General features: G+C 42.7%; 1 protein-coding gene across 1 annotated transcript in view; it reads right to left on the bottom strand.

The window, feature by feature from the left end:
• Positions 1 to 5,731: 5,731 nt before the first annotated feature.
• LOC120033168 (neural cell adhesion molecule 2-like) overlaps positions 5,732 to 17,572 on the bottom strand; it is a 171,590-nt gene continuing 159,749 nt past the window's right edge. Inside the window, exons 16-18 of the mRNA XM_038979452.1 lie at positions 11,543 to 11,750; positions 7,339 to 7,455; positions 5,732 to 5,912 (exon numbers count right to left, since the gene is read on the bottom strand). Of these exons, the coding sequence (XP_038835380.1) occupies positions 5,798 to 5,912; positions 7,339 to 7,455; positions 11,543 to 11,750 (440 nt within the window). The 3' untranslated portion in view covers positions 5,732 to 5,797. The remainder of the gene's footprint in view (positions 5,913 to 7,338; positions 7,456 to 11,542; positions 11,751 to 17,572) is intronic.

Genomic DNA, 17,572 nt, shown 5'->3' with positions numbered 1-17,572 from the left:
GGTTAATGTTTACTCATTGAGAACTTTTAGTGCAAACATTTTACAAAAGTAACACATTTTACAGAATAACAGATCTACAGGAAATAGAGTTTTGTAGGGTACAAGGCTTATTCAAGTCACAACAGTATACACTGTACATCACTGAAACAAATACTATTTTCAATATAACTGTCAAGCACAAAGCTTTAACTCAGTAAACCATAACTCAATTTATCAACAGGCAATAAAGTGTTTGAAAAACCATTACACAAATAACGCCGCAAAATCTCTTATTAACAAAGCACATGTTCATTCACAATCGACATAAAATGACAGCTACGTAGCAGTACCTAGCAGTACGAAGCTAGCTGCAACCGAGCACGGCTCATATTACTCTCTGCAAACTTAACTAACTTCCTCAATATGTTACTAAGACACACCTTAAACACTCTTGACATGTTAGCAAGTTATTACATTTAAATTACTCTTTTTAATCATCAATAACGTACCTGAACAAGGGGGGAAAGAATCACGAGAGTGATAGGTTAATGTTTACTCATTGAGAACTTTTAGTGCAATGAGAAAAAGACCGCGAATTCTCCGTGAACTTGAGTGGAGACCAGAGCAATCGATCTCAGGCTCATAGATTAAGAGCATTTAGTAGATCACAGATTAACACTTTCACCCACGACAACATAAAGTAATCAACATAACGTTTACACATTTCACAATTCGTACCCTTGCTTGACGGATTTTAACACAATTATATAAATGTTATCAATTTATCAACTAATACTGAATGCATGATCTTCTTAACCTTAGATGTTTTAAGATCCTCACATACTATGAATTTACTAATACTTTTTAATGTATAACAGGCTATTAGTATTTCCTTTAACCTGTCACACAGACAGAGTAGATGTTGCATTTTCTAAAATGTCTATCATTACAGCTTGGTGAAAGTGAAAATATGATTTGAGGTAATTTACAAATACTATACACACCGCAAATCCTTTTGTGGACAACATTCTTTCATGCCAGCTGTGTGCTGGCAGTTCCAAGACTCAATGTAGGGGACTTAGGGATGGAAGAACAAAAACCACATAGTGACTATCAGGTGTGTTACAGAAAATACACGGTTCACGAGTCAAAGCATCCAGTTGCATTATCTAACGTTAGCCCCTGATCCCCCTAACGTGTCAGACTCATCAAACGCTGATACTTACATTATGGTCAGCGCTTGCAAGATCCACTGTCAATAACGGAACAGCATCCGTCTACAGGATTAGCTTCCTGGCAAGACATATCGAATGTTCTCCCAACCGATAAAGCAATTTCACTCTAAATGTGGACTGCACATGCGTGACCATATCGTGACCATATAGTGACCATATATTCTGTGCAGCCTGTCCACCCGAAATGCAAAGCAGCGACTGCGGTCAGATGTCTTCGGGAAATAGCGTACGGCTATTTTTACACTACGGCATCCAGTCACAACACAGTGTGCTTTTGCCGGCATGCTGGTGAGCAGCTTTCTAGCTAACAGTCAAACCCCAGATGAAAGGTTACCAGTATCTTTGGTCGTACGTTCTGCTTGAGCTTTACGGTTTGTAAACAAAGCCAAAGCAAGGGAATGTTCACATGTGATGACGGTTTTAAAGCGGTACGTATTTAAATTAGTTAAGATACAAGGCTACCGTTGCATAAAGCCGGAAGTAAATCCATGGTAATGCCTGCCTCCTGATTCCAATTGTTTGACACGGGGGGAGGGGACCAGTCAATTTATCATCAAACTTGTACCAGTTATTAATTTTTCATATTTGGTCCACCCTACCTTGAACTGGTTTCAGCCAATTTGGTGAAAAGGCCATTAACGTCGCGAGAGAACAGAGAGAAGGAAGCCCTCAAAGCCACATCAAACCATCAGTGAACAGAGCCCTCTTGTAGGGAAAACAGAGCAGCGAGGAGAAGGGCAAGTAGTGCGAGTACATGTTATATAGAAACTTCAAATGAGGTTTGAAGAGGGGGCAGCTTAGTTAGAAAACACTTCAGTTCTCGTTGTCTCTTATTTGGAGCCCTTTGAGCAGAGCTCTAAGTTTGTTTTGGTAAATTATTGTTAATAAAACACTTTGTCTCCTGAAATAGAATCGAGTTGAATATGATTTGCTCGAACCCTCGCGTCCGAAGGCAGGCTGATATGGTTTGGAAGCGACCTCGATGCGATTGAGGTTTATCTACAAGTCTGCACTTACTGACTTTGCATAAAGTGCAAAAGCAGGCTGATAAATGGTGTCTTTGGAGTATTCTCTGTTAAAATACTATTTATTGTATTTCAATTACTTTCGCATACATTTCGAAGTGAGTATTTGAATATTTTGTCCTTGAAAATACAAGTAGTTGAATGTTGGAATGTATTTGGAAATATACCAATACAAAGAAAATAAGTGTTTAAAATACAAATACTTAAATACGAATGTATTTCAACCCAGGTCTGACATTGAATCAATTCCCATTCAAGTTTTGTGTTGCACCACTACACTCTGTGCCCTGTATGAGGATGGATGTGTCCTAAATGACACCCTATTCACTATATAGTGCACTACAGGGTACCATTTGGGACACAAACAATTATTCTTTAATTCTCACACGGGTCACCAAATGTAGTAAAACCACAAACAAGATTAAAAAAACGAGATGAAACCTACTAAATGACCGACTCCCACATGCATGATCTTTCACCAGGACATGTTTATTTACAGCTGATAAAATGACAGGAGGTTTGTTACAGGGTGTTCCACAGGTTACGGCCACATCGACAGTTTCCACCCCCTGTGTAAGCAAACTCAGTCTGGGGAGTCCAGAGGGGGACAAGAGGCGGGGACACAATACACAGAGCTAGAAACACACCGGTACTCTCTATGGAGACAGACTGAGACGGAGTCCGAGGGGGAGAGATGTGGGAGGAGGGAACGGGGGAATAGATTGATATTCAGATATAAAATAACATGTACAAATCTCATGGCCATCAGGCAATGTTCTCCCTATTTACAGTTGTCTTAACAGGCTACAGAGCAACTCCAGGACTGCAGGTACAGTTTATCAATCGTGCTTTGGGAGAGAAAACAAAGCCAGTTTTATGGGGTAAAACCTATGGAGCAAAGAGGGGTAGAGGGGATTCTCAGACACACATGCAGAGCGCTCCAGCCAGAGAATTGATGACAGCGATATACATGATAATCCATTTTTTTTTTAATTCAGGTTAAGACACACACAGCGCACGCAGCACACATGGACTTATACTTACATGTACAGGCACGCACACACACGCGGTATCACACACATTTCAGTGCCCAAATACTGTATGCTGCATGTGCTAAAACCCTCGTTACCCTAGCAGAGCTAACTGTCAGAGTCCACCTAGCTCTCAAGCAGTGGCAAATACTACGTTTCCCAGCATTCACAGCGCCACTGTATAATTAACGACAGGGTCATTACAAACTAATGGGCAGCACGACGGTGTCCGTCACGTCGACTCTGCAAGGAACAGTCCAGTCACCAAAGATCATGTGCGCCGCTCCCTCGGCTAATGGCAAACAAGCCTCCTATTACATTTTAATTTAATGGTTTACACTGTTGCCACTGCAGCAAGGGACCAGGGGACAATGGGCCGTGGGAAAACCAAGGCATGCTATTAACTTAGTTACAGCCTCCATTGAAATGCTGTGAAGTGACCTAAGGGCCCACTGTGTGTGTTTTCTTGAGGGTAAAGTGATGAATAGTAAAGACCACTGTCACGTCGTCACTGAACTGTCCAGAACTAAAATAAGCGTTTGTTTTTTTCAGCTGGAGAGTGTTCACACAAGAAAGCCTGTTTTTGCTTTTGAAAAAAAGACTAATCTTTTCCGGGTCTATTTACATAAGAGCTTTGTAAAATATCTTTTTTTTTCTTTACCTATTTACATGACAACATCAGAGAAAGAAAATGAACAGAAAAAAAATGATTGGTTTTCGATCATTAATATTGGCATTAAACTAAAATCAACTATAAATGAAGTGTATCTAAAAAACATGACTGAAATACTTTGTGTGTGCCCATGTGTTGAAGTCTAGTCTAACAGTTAAGAACAGAGCAATTCAACATTCATTGGTTTTCACCTTTAGTCAATAGAATGATGGCACAACTTTCAAATGAAACAAACAATATTGGACATGACCATCTTTTTCTTTTTATAGACTACTTTCCCCCCCCCAATAACTACTCACAGAACTGTATGACAACCACATTATTTTCACATTTCAATTTCATGTCAACATCAATTGTTTTTTTTCCTGTCTTTGAGAAAAAAATGTATTTAAAAAAAAAATTTACCGCAAAAAAATGTAAATAAACATTCAATGTAAAGCAGAGTAACCATAAAATAACACAAAATTGTCTGTTGTTTATTGTTGTGTTTTGAGGTGCGAGATAACAAACGCTGTAGCCTGGTTACGGATACACCATGAAGACGGTTAACAAATAAACAGGAAACATTACCTATAACTCTAAGGGCCCGGTACAGATTCATTTTCTGCCAAAAAACAGCAGTACTCATGGCATCACCATCAAAACCAGTGCTAAAACACAACGTTGCACAATCCCTACAATGAAGCAAGCTCATTGGTCAACAGTGGCAGGTGTAACTATGTTCATATTCTGTTCAAAATATTTAACATTTCCTGGCTAACTTCCTGACCACACAGACCATGTGTGCTGACCATGTGGTCCTCCCAGATGTAACCACCTAAAACCATAATGGATCTTGGGGGATTCTTTCCGACTGGCTAACAAATAGCTGTTATCATTAGAGATTTCTTTCCTGTCATGCTGTCTGTCACCTTATGGAAATACATGGTACACTAGTAAAATAATGGAGACAGACAGTCTGCATAGTTAACGCAAACGATTTTGATCAAATATGAGAAATATATTTAAACAAAAATAGCTCTCGCACTCATAACAGCAGACACATTCAGACACACCAAGACGAGTATCACTACAATGTGCAAAGGCACCTTTACAGTACCTGTTCATTTTTTCATCTTCTTTAAAAGAAAAACGAAACAAAATAGTGGCATAACCGATGAGCTAGCTCAACATTCTCTGAGCCGGAAGCTCAAAGAGGAGTGGACGTAACGTAGTACAAAAGCATTAGACAGGACAACCCAGACATTACATCTTAGACCAGAGCCGCAATAGAATACAGACGAGACTGCTGCAGTGAGGACAGGGTAGCTTACTCTGTAAATGCTACTGTAGGAGATCTTTTTACCAGGCACAGCAGACTTGAGTGGGAGTCGATAGTGGCGGTACTTATCCTTAAGACAGAGCGCTTTGGTGTGTATGTGCTCGTGTGTGTATGTATGTGTGTAGGATCGGGTGTGTTTTTGCAAATGGGGATTGAATAAGAGGGGGAAGGAAAATAAATTAAAGCAACGGATAAGCAACGGCCAAGGCATAAAAAACAACAACAAAACCAAAGTCAGAGGAAAAAAATGAAACAATATTACAATCACTGATCAACACGAAGTGTCTTCAACTGGAGCCATCTTGGATAGAAACAACATCATTGATTAGTCACATAAAAACACTTGTTGTTGGGGTCTTCCTCTCTCTTATTTGTATTTACACACACTTTTCGTTTTTCTCTGGGCCCTTATGGACATATAAGAGATATCATCATATTTTTTTATGTGTCGTGTTTATTCTGTGTTTTGGTCTCAGGGTAGGATGCTCTGAAATGTTCTCGTTTGCGGCGAGGGGCGAGAGGGCACACACATTTTATGCTTTACTGTCGTCCTGCTTTGTGTGGATGCTGTTGTCACTGTGCACTTTGATCTCGATCATGTCGGGCTTGAGCGTCTCCTTCCCGTTCTCCTCCTTCAGCGGTAGCTTCCTGTGGGAGCGAGACAAAGGAGACAGACACGTCTGAGTGAGAGACCTCAGATGAAAGGGTTAAATATAACTACACATTTCACTCAACCCACGTCTCACTCATGACCATGGCTGTTCATTGTTAACTACAGTAACAGTACAGAGAAGACACTCATAAACATTCAATACATAGAAATGTGGAACGTGAAAGGACTTAATCACCCTGTGAAACGTATACATTTTGATATGACATTTAGATAATGCATCTACATACACGCATACAGAGCATGCATCCTTATTGGCGAACTATAAGAGGTGGGATGAGTGGTAGTTTCCATGGCAGCATAGAGTGAACACGATGGAGAATGACGCATAAGTAGCGGTCCTCTACTGCTACTCAATGCACGTAATACATTCAAAGTTAACACCACCTGACTGACTGTCCAGTTAATACATTTACTTGATCAATATATTAATATAGTGGTTTACAATATCAACAGTTTCAACAGCACTCAATTCACTTACTGAACATACATAAAAAATACACAAACAAAAAAATGACGTAACAAAAACAATCCCTCATCTATAATGCCGGAAATACAACAAAGAACAATCTACACCTGATTCATTTACAGTACTCATACAAGCTCAGTCAATTAAAGACAACACTACAATTATCAAATCCAGTAGCGTTCAACGATCCCATCGACACCCTTGGGTTGAAGAGGCCTGGTTTAAGATGGACTAAACTTTGACCTTTGGCCCCTGGCTGTTGAACCATGTACTGTAGAAGGCTCTTGACTGACTGGACACGGATGTGGCCTGAATTCACCATAGTCTTTCATACTAAAGCACATTTCCACCACTATATGTCCAGTCCACTACTACAACCTATAACCATGTCCATAAATGATATCAGTTAAGCGAGTGCAAGGCCAACACCATAAGCCAAGACCTAGAAAACACACTAAAACACCAACTCCTTATGCTTACTGTCAACTTCAGCTAAAGTGCCCTTTTCTACTACTAATAGGGCTGCATATTTGGGTTAGGTTGGAGTTACATTATGCTACGTTTAGACGAGGGACACAACAAAAACATCATACCAGTGAGCATAGCTGGACAAGAACACAAGAAAGAAGGTGACGTAAAAAGCAAGCCAACACGACAGTATGCGTTGCTATGGTGATTTCAGTAAACAATAAGTGCAAATTAACATCCGGTAGAAAACGCTACGGCAAAAGTCAAAATATTTGAACTCTGGGGGCAAGTCCCTTCTACCGTGGCTACTGACGGCATTCACCACCTGCCTCAACGGCATTTACCGTTGTGCTGTCATTGAAAACAATTGAAAACAATGACATCCGGTTTGCCGTCTACCTCGTACCATCTAAACGCAGCATTAGGGTGGACAGGGCCTTAGAACCCTAGTGGTTCTGGTTCCTTACTCTGGCTCTGTGAGAGGTGTAGTCTCGTTGGGTTCGTGCACTGGACTCCCATCGTGGTTAGTTATTCTCTCCTCTTCCGTTCTCATCTCAACGATAGGATCCTTGGACCCATCGCCCCTACGCACAAACACACACAGGCATGAGCATGCACGTGCGTGCACACACAGTTACACACACACACACACACACACACACACACACACACACACACACACACACACACACACACACACACACACACACACACACACACACACACATACTTCAGCAAATCCATCTGTGACACAAAGCAGACAGAAGCAGCGCTTTCCTGTTCTCGTTTCTCCTTTACTTCTATGATATCTCCAGCGGCCATGTCTCCATGCAACCCTGTATACTTAACCCTCACACAGAAGGCGGAGGAGATATCTCAGTGTGCCTGCCTGTAATCTACAGTCTCTCCAAGTGACACCAAAGCACAGTGGGGAAGTCTCTCTCGTTCCCTCGCTTGCTCCTTCCTCCGACAATGTTAATCTCGCCAATAAGGCTATCCACACCAGTGCTTTGGGGCTTGCTGACAATCCAAAGGGATTGGATTGGGCTGAGTCGGGGGAACCTGACTGGCCCTGGGTTCAACTACTTCCTATCTCAGGGGGTTTGGGTGTTAAGCTCCACAGTAGTGACTCTGAGGGGGCCGATGTCCTATAATAAGCCTGAAAAGTCCATTATGCCGGGCATACGCTACTCATTTTTTTTTGCCACAAATTCGCCACATTTTTGCCGTCCCAGACAAATTTCCATGATCGGGGTGAAATCCTATGAACTAGGGCTAGGATTAGTACGTTGGGACTCACGAAGTTTGAGCGAGTCAAGGACACACCGATGATGGCTGTTCAGTTCTCCAGACCCCTGTCGGTTGCCCGAGAATTATCTGACTTTTTGGTCTTACATCTTGTAGTATGTGCAGTGCTACGACGCAATTGGGCAAGGACTGCTGACAATAGCCAATGAGTGCTCAGCATGTGAGACCAACAATGATGGCGAAGAAGAAAGCAACAGCAACACACACCGTGTGGACTGAGGTGATGGGAGAGAGGCCTTTTCAATGGGCAAGTTCGTTTTACATGGCCCGGTGACCCGGATGAGCGGAGTTTGCTTATTTTAGACCATTCCATTGGTCCTTAAGTGAAATCTCCACCCACCTGGGGCACCAATATTACATCTGCATGCTACCATGATAGAAACCAAAAAGATCATATGAAATAATAATGATAATATAAAATTAAGTCCATATTCTGCTCCTCGGTCTCTTCAAAAAAAAAAAAATTCTGCACATAATAATGTGCACACTAATAGACCAGTTCACTGTTTGCGTGTCAGCATTTTTTTACTATGACAACCGAGAAACTCAGGGCAAGATCAAATAGGGAATCATTGTGTAATGTGAGCAACCTGGGGTTGAGGATGAACAGAATTAAATATTTGGGACAAGGAAATCGGCGAACGTCCAAGTTAAGATTTTAGAAGGGTGTAGTGTATGCCCAGCGTAAGGTTCAGTCCTCAAACAGTCTGAGAAGGCCGAACATAAACGTGTAGAGACAATTGACAAGTACCATCCACATTAAAGCAGCTTGCGGGCCGCATTTGGCCTACGGGCTTGTAGTTGGAGAACCCTGCTTTAAACACAAGGGCAAAACGAGTCCAAACAGCATGTAGGAAACACATATAAACCATACCTTTTACGAAGCAAAAGTGCAGTGCTCAAGTCCCGCCAGACCTTACATATCCTATTATAACCTATAACATAAGACAACAGTCCTAAGCCAAAGATAACTCAATTACTATTTCCTCCAAGATGCAGAAGTAATCTTACAAACCTAAAAAAAAAAAGTCAGTTACTTTGCCACTATATTTGCCACTTAGTGAAAAGTGTACAGTGCTTAAAATGCTAAACATTAATTAAGTATAGGAGATGACTTGTACATTTATCTCGGTAGAAGACAGAAATGGGTTAATCAATCATGTTTAATTTATTCTATCCTAATGTTATTCATAGTAATATTATGTCCCCAAATAGATATCTCTCTATTTGGACGTGTGTTCATTTGTTTTTACAATGCAGTGCTTGTTTATTTAGCTTTTTAAGCACTTTGAGATAAAAAAAATTTGTACTGAAAAGCACTATATAAGCTAAATAAATGATTATGATTAGGAATGTATTTTGTTTGTATAGAAACACAATGTGAATCTATTAAAAAGGACACAAGCCGTTTATTAACACCTTTTCCACATACGCACGTCCTTGCTCAATACAAAATGAATTATGGCAGGGAAAAACACAACAAATATGCAATTAAATAATTATACATTGCTAACGCACATTTGTATGCTTAGTCACCTAAAAATGCTGAAAGCATGCATTCCTGAAATCAATGAATAGTTAATTAGCCAGTGAATTAAAGTTATTTTAATTTAATCAAATTATTTAATGATAATGTGATTCTTTTGGAAATATAAAGTGGGCCGCTATTGTGTGGGAACAAATACGGGCTGGTTCTTGTCCCTTTCCCTCTGCCCTTGTTCAACCCCTCTGCAGATCTGAGACAATTGAGTTGGTGTAAGCAGTAGCTCTAGCTAGTTTCTTCTATTTTGCTTACACCCATTTTAAAATCAGATCTAGCAAGGCTGCAAGGAAGGGAACAACTTTTTGGAATGAGATGCTGCCCAAAGCAAACTGGTAAAACACGCTGTATGCTTCGCGTCATAGACATGACCAGCACAACCATACACGAATTACGTAGCACAACCCTACACAAGTCAACTCCATCAGAATCAAATTTGACTATCCAAATTTGACTATCAACTCTTTCCATTCACCACTTACTGTCATGAGAAGGTGGACCATTTACATGTAAGTGTCTTACATAACTTATACAATCCTACAGAACATTCAACACATCTCTACGACTTAGAATCCCATTTTAGCACCACTTAAGCACCGTGGTGGACCTGAATTAGCATCTGAAACTTTCCATTAATCCAAATCCCTCAGATGTGTAGACAGGCCTGAGTCAGAGGCAGTCTGCAGTCTCAGCAGGAAGATATCGCCCACCCACCCACTGACCAGACAGTCGCACGCACGCACCCGCCCACCGACCAGACAGTCGCACGCACGCACGCACACACACGCAGACTGCAGACTCCATTACACCTCCCTGTGACTCAGCACAATGTCAGTCTAGCTACACGCTGTCTTGTTAGGCTCTTCCCTTCCCTTGCCTCGGCTTGGAGAGACACACTGACAACTCTCCCACTCCATCTTTCTCCCTATATCCCTCTCTCCACTTTATTCCTCTTTCACTCTCTTTATCTCTCGTTCTACCCAACCCCTCTCTCTCTCTTTCCATCTTTCCCTATCTCTATCGCTCTTTCACTCTCACTCTACATCCATTCTGCCGTGCTAGAGTCATCAGTCCTATCTTGCGTTTATTCATTATTCATGCTGTTTCAAATTAAACTCCAGTTTCATGGGAATGAAAGTGGAGGTAAATAGTAATAGCTGTGGTTTTGTAATGGCATGCTCAGTGAAGCCTGAACACAGATAAGCACACACTGTACCTGGACTTAGACACTCCGAACAAACACATAGTCTTGTATTATTCCGCACGATCACACATACAGATTTCTTCACGTACACACGTATGTGCACACACGCCACAAACGAACATATGGACACACATGCGCGCACGTACAAACACACAAGTGCGTGCGTACACACCAAACATACCACATACAAGTTCACATGAAAAAACAAACTGTACCAAGTATATTTCTGCATAGTGAGCATTAAATGATTCAATGAGTGATTTACATATTTTGACAGTGGGGAGTGACCGGGTGAGATATAAACTGCCTTTACGTGTGCCTCAATAGTCTAAATTGGCTTACTTTCCATCATCTGCAATTATATGTTAAATTTGGACAGTTGAAAATAATAATGTCTGAAACCAAATGGAGGATTAACTTTCACCTTTCCAATTCTTCCAGATCAGAACGTATGAGAGAAAAGGGAGTAGAAAGAATTGAGGGAGTGAGTGAGTAAGCAAGTGTGTGAGTGAGCGAGTGAACAATAGCTTGCGACTAACTGCCTGACTGACTATGTCACATCACACATTCTATAACACAAGGTCAGTCTTCGCAGTTCAAAGGTCAAAGGTCCACTCACAGGTAGGCGGCCTTGCCCTCCTCCATCTCCTTGCTCTTGCCGCTGGTGGCCGTCTTCTTGCTGCAGAGCTTGCGCGTGATACACATGAGCAGGCCGCACTGGCGCAGGAAGTAGCAGCTGACGTCCACCACCACGAGGACCAGGAGGAGGCCGACCAGGCCCAGGCCCACGACAGGCCCCAGCCCCAGGCCGCTGAACAGGGAGTCTGCTGGATGGAGGCCGGACAGAGAGAGAGTACTGTCACTCAACGAGTTACAGAGAAAGAGTAAGTGACACACAACATATTAATATAACCCAGGCCATCCACAGACCCGAGCCCAAGGCCACTGAACAGGGATTATCCTGGATGGAGAGAGTATTGTCACTCAACAAGTTATACAGGCATCAGACACACATCAAGGTGATATAACTCGGGCTGAGCCACATCACAACCGCCCCCAGGCCAAAGCTGCTGAACAGGTAGTCTGCTAAGATGGGAGAAACGGAGAGAAAGCCCTGTGGGAAGCTGCTATAGACCACCAAGTCCTAAGTCAGTATGTGCTTGATAATGTATGTGATATCAACAGAGGTACATTTTCTGGGTGATTTAAATATTAACTGTCTTTCATCAAGCTGCCAACTCAAGAAAAAGCTTCAAACCGTAACCAATGCCTGCAACCTGGTTCAGGTTATCAATCAACCTACCAGGTGTCATGACTCTCCTGTGAGGATCCAAGGATCAGGTTACAGTGGATCAGCTCTCCAGAGCCCCATCTCTCCCGCAGAGGGAGCGGGAGGGATTGATGTGGGGGTTTTATGACACCTCACGTTGATCGTAAACCATAGGCAGCAGATGATTCCTTTTGGGGTCTAGTTTGGGTGATTGGAATGTCTGTGTGCCTTATGAAGAGTTTGCCGCCCAAAAACTACAACATCAAACAATAGACACTGGGACAATATATTTCCACACCCGAGTGTTGGGAATGATGACAGTTGGAATTTGGAATATGAAGGTCTAATTTGTTATGTCATTAAAAGTTGCATGAAGACTTTACAACGAAAACATTGTAACTTGAATAATTTTCATACTGTCTATATCATGTTAACATCCTTCACGTTGTGTAGAAAATATGCAGGATAAAGACAATGGTCTTGTGACGATGAGATTGTGATTTTAGTTCTCTAACAAGATTATAGTAAATTGTGATACCTTGCCTCTTAATTAGCCACGCCCCAGGGAACCCAGAGAGCGTATCAGCATGACGTAAAAGTCCCCTTTTAACCCGAGGGTATAAAGCATTTGCGTTAAGAATTAAAACTTCTTGCGGATCAGTGGGACGCTAACGACACCTTCCAGTGAAATTGCATGGCGCCAAATTCAAATTAAATTACTATAAATATTAAACGTTCATGAAATCACAAGTGTAATACATCAAAATAAAGCTTAACCTGTTGTTAATCCAGCCGCCGTGTCAGATTTCAAAAAGGCTTTACGGCGAAAGCAAACCATGCGAATATCTGAGGATGTGCACACAAATGCATAACAAATCATTTTCAACCAGGGAGTTGCGACACGAAAGTCAGAAATAGCGATATAATATATGCCTTACCTTTGAAGACTCCAAAAGGTCCCAGTTACATTACAAATGGTCCTTTTGTTCGATCAAGTCCTTCTTTATATCCCAAAAAATTGTCTTTACCGGAGAAAAATACCAAAGAACGCGCTCTCATTCACGCACTTGGAAACACTACAGCCAAAATAGGAGCCACCTAAAAAACTTCAATATCTGGCTCATTTTTCCAAAAACCAGCCTGAAACTCTTTCTAAAGACTGTTGACATCTAGTGGAAGACCTAGGAACTGCAATCGGGCACGATTTCGCCCTATTATAAAAGTGCCAGCCATTGAAATCAGTGGTAGGATGATTTTTTTTGGGGGGGGTGGTTTGTCCTCGGGGTTTCGCCTGCCATTTCAGTTCTGTTATACTCACAGACATTATTTTAACAGTTTTAGAAACTTTAGAGTGTTTTCTATCCAAATCGACCAATTATATGCATATCCTAGCTTCTGGGCCTGAGTAGCAGGCAGTTTTAAGGATATGCAAGTTAAGTTCGGTTTTTTGAAATCTGACACGATGGCTAGATTAACAAGAAGCTAAGCTTTAATTTGGTGTATTGCACTTGTGAATGTATGAAAGTAAAACATAAAAAAAAAAAAAAAAGAATTTCGCGCTCTGCCGTTCCAGCGGATGTTGTCGAGGGGTTCCGCTAGCCATAACAGGATAACCAACCGCTCCATTCTTCCAACCCAATCCACTTTGTTGGGGATATGATGAGAAAAACCTCCTCGAATAGGCCATACCTTAAAGCAGTCTTAGAGGACTGTTTGACCTGTGATGGGCTGATAGAGTCGGGTTCGACTATTTCCCTCATATCTCAAAAGAGCAGTGGACCCAGCAAACGTTGAAAACGGAACGCTGCAACACGGTACTTTGAGTATTCACTCAAGCTATCTTGCCTCTATCCAAGGGTCTCCTACTAAAACTGAACTTCAAAAGCATGTCACTTATCCACCCTGTGCATCGACACTGAACAGATGCTGACTGGGATAGATTTAATTGATCGTTTGGTACCGCTGATGGATTGTCAAGTCTCACTCTTGGCATGCCGATGGCATTTGTGGATGACTGTTCTTACCGTCATCTAGATCACTTGCAAACTGGGGTGGGATTGGTATGGCACAATGACATTCCGCGCAAACCTGTTCAATTTCAGCTAGGCAACAAGACCAGCCAGCAAACAGCGGTGAAACATGACTTGTCAGAACTGGCAATCTGCACCAACTCAAACTACGCCAGACTCAACTTCTTATGCCACTTGTCGTTTTGGAAACAAAAGACTACTTCGAGTGGCCAAAGAAGTGAAAAATAAAGAGCTCATTCTAGCTTGCAACGACCTCATAACCAAACACGACATACAAGTGCATTGGAAGAAAGTCAAGGGACACTCCTAATCACCTGGTCGTGACAAACTTGGCAACGACCATGCCGACAGCATGGCGAAATCCGGTGCAATTCACGGCACCCCTTGGGTGTTCGATACTCGGGAAGCAATGATCACTGAGGCGCCCATGGTAACACGTAGCACCGCAGAACATAATAATGTGTTGCTAACTCATTCATTCAGAAATGGTGACCTGGTAGCAAAGCAACACCAAGATGAGTCCCTTGCCACTGATGGCTTTCCGGTCTGATCCTGTCAATCACCCAGTGTCCGAACTGGCTTTGGCAGGCTCACACAGCTTGCGTTCACTGTACGCAACTAAACAGCACCTCACACTTGTAGATGACCTACTGGTTTATGTTTCAGAAACCGACGCCACACGAAGGTAGGTGGTTCCTAAAACACAGAGGGGGATAATGATAGCTCATGCCCACGACGAGCCATGTGGAGGCCATAGGGGGGTCAAGGCTACATGTGAAACATTGCGACAGGTGGCCCACTGGCCTCACATGGAACAAGACATGCCACAACACGTGAGGGGGTGTCTAGTTTGCTGCCAGTTTCAACCCTCCAAGCCACTTCATAGAGCACCCTTGCAACACTTCACAGAGCTCGATCCAGAACGACTGGGTAGGCCCAGTTGCCAGGTCAGCAAGAGGCAACAAGTATCTCCTCACAGTGACTTGCGCATTCACAAGTGGAGTGCCTGCCCGTAACCAATGACACAGCGGAAACCATGGCTGTTCTTTTGCTCAACCAAGTTTTCAGTCATTTCGGCCTGTTAGGAGAAACCGTGGACAGTGACAGAGGAACCCATTTTTGGGCAGCTCTAATGACCGAACTGTGGTGGCTCCTGGGAGTCAAAGCCAAACTCCATATTGAGGAGGTAATTAGTAGGTAATTATTCAATAAATAGCAGTCATCACATTAATGATAGTCACGTCACGATACAAAAAAATGTGCTTTAAAGCAGTATACAAATCCATCAGATGTGGTGATCACAATATAGTAGCCACAACTAGGAAAACCGAAGTTCCAATAGCTGGGCCTAATAGTGTATAAGAGGTAATACAATACGTTTTGTAGTGATTCCTATGTTGTTGAACATATGTTGGTCTTTGGTGTGTAATGAGGAGCAACCAGACGCCTCACCTGACACCTTTATGAAAATGCTTATACCAGTTACTAATAAGCATGCAGCCATTAAGAAAATCACTGTAAAAATGGTTAAATCCCTGTGGTTTGATGAGGAATTTGTCCTTGTCCTCGTCCTGTCATGTATATATCTTTTTCTTCGCATATCTTTTTATATATTTTTCTAAACCTCAACTTCAAAATACTCTCCTGCAACCCGCCTCACCCAATGTGATGTGGATCTGCTTTTTTCGAAAGTATTTTTCTTTACTTCGGAACCGGAATCCCCCAACAGAAGCTAGCCAGCTAACTTGCTACTAGCTAGTAGTCAGCTAACCACTGCTAGAGGTCATCAGCTAATCTTTAGCTCGGAAAACTCTCGCCAATTTGCACAATGCGATTCAAACCAGAGCATACCGGACCTATTTTCTCCCCATATCCCCGGATTCCTATCACAAGCTCTGAACCTTTTCACCTGGATCATCGCAGCTAGCTTGCTGCTATCCGAGTGGCTACTCCCGGCTAACACCTCTGTCCTGAAGCAAGCACCAATTAGCCTGAAGCTAGCCCATGCTAGGCCCATCTCCCGGGTAGCTGAAAAGGTCCATCAGCCACTCTACAATACCTATTTTGCCAATTGGCCCGGACCCCTTTTACTGCCAGTACGGAGCTCCTTCACGACTGGACACCGACGTAATCTGCCCGAGGGGGTTATTCAACTGGGTCCTACGACGCGACGTTCCCTGAATGCCCATCTGCTAGCCTGCTAGCCACGGCCCGCTAGCTGTCTAGAGCATATCGGACTGTTAGCTGAATAGGTCCATCGGCCAATTTCTTGGGCCACTATACCTATTTTGCTAATTGGCTTGGACCCCTTTTACTACACGAAGCCCTGATTATCCATCACGACTGGACTACTGACGTAATCTGCCCAAGGTTTTTTTTCTCCAACAGGCCCCTCCGTCGCAATGTCCCCTGAATGCCCATCTGCTAGCCTGCTAACCGCAACCCGCTAGCTGTCTAGAGCATATTGGACTGTTAGCTGAAGAGATCCATCGGCCAATTGCTTGGGCCACTATACCTATTTTGCCAATTGGACTGAACCCCTTTGATACACGGAACCCTACTACTCCATCACGACTGGTCTATTCGACGTAACTGCAAGAGGAGGCTATAACAGACTTCCTCCGTTGCGACGTCCCTCTAAGGCCCTTCTGCTAGCTTGCTAGCCCCGGCCTGCTAGCTGTCTGAATCGCCGTGTCTCCAGCCAGCCTAACTACTCACTGGACTAATATGATCACTCGGCTACACATGCCTCTCCCTAATGTCAAAATGCCTTGTCCATTGTTGTTCTGGTAGTGATTATTGTCTTATTTCACTGTAGAGCCTCTAGCCCTGCTCAATATGGCTTAGCCAACCCTTTAGTTCCACCTCCCACACATGCGGTGACATCAGCTGGTTTAAATGTTTCTAGGGACAATATCTCTTTCATCATCACACAATGCATAGGTTTACCTCCAATGTATTCACATCCTACCATACCTTTGTCGGTACATTATGCCTTGAATCTATTCTATCGCGCCCAGAAACCTGCTCCTTTTACTCTCTGTTCCAAACGTACTAGATGACCAGTTCTTATAGCCTTTAGACGTACCCTTATCCTACTCCTCCTCTGTTCCTCCGGTGAGGTTAATCCAGGCCCTGCAGTGCCTAGCTCCACTCCTATTCCCCGACTTCTTTAACAGTAAAAGTCTTGGTTTCATGCATGTTAATATTAGAAGCCTACTCCCTAAGTTTGTTTTATTCACTGCTTTAGCACACTCTGCCAACCCGGATGTCCTAGCCGTGTCTGAATCCTGGCTTAGGAAGACCACCAAAACCCCTGAAATTTCCATCCCTAACTATAACATTTTCC

The sequence above is a fragment of the Salvelinus namaycush genome, chromosome 40, assembly GCF_016432855.1.
Source record: "Salvelinus namaycush isolate Seneca chromosome 40, SaNama_1.0, whole genome shotgun sequence".
Taxonomy (NCBI): Eukaryota; Metazoa; Chordata; class Actinopteri; order Salmoniformes; family Salmonidae; genus Salvelinus; species Salvelinus namaycush.
The sequence above is the reverse complement of the archived record's forward strand: the minus strand, read 5'-3'. Positions and strand labels throughout refer to the sequence as shown.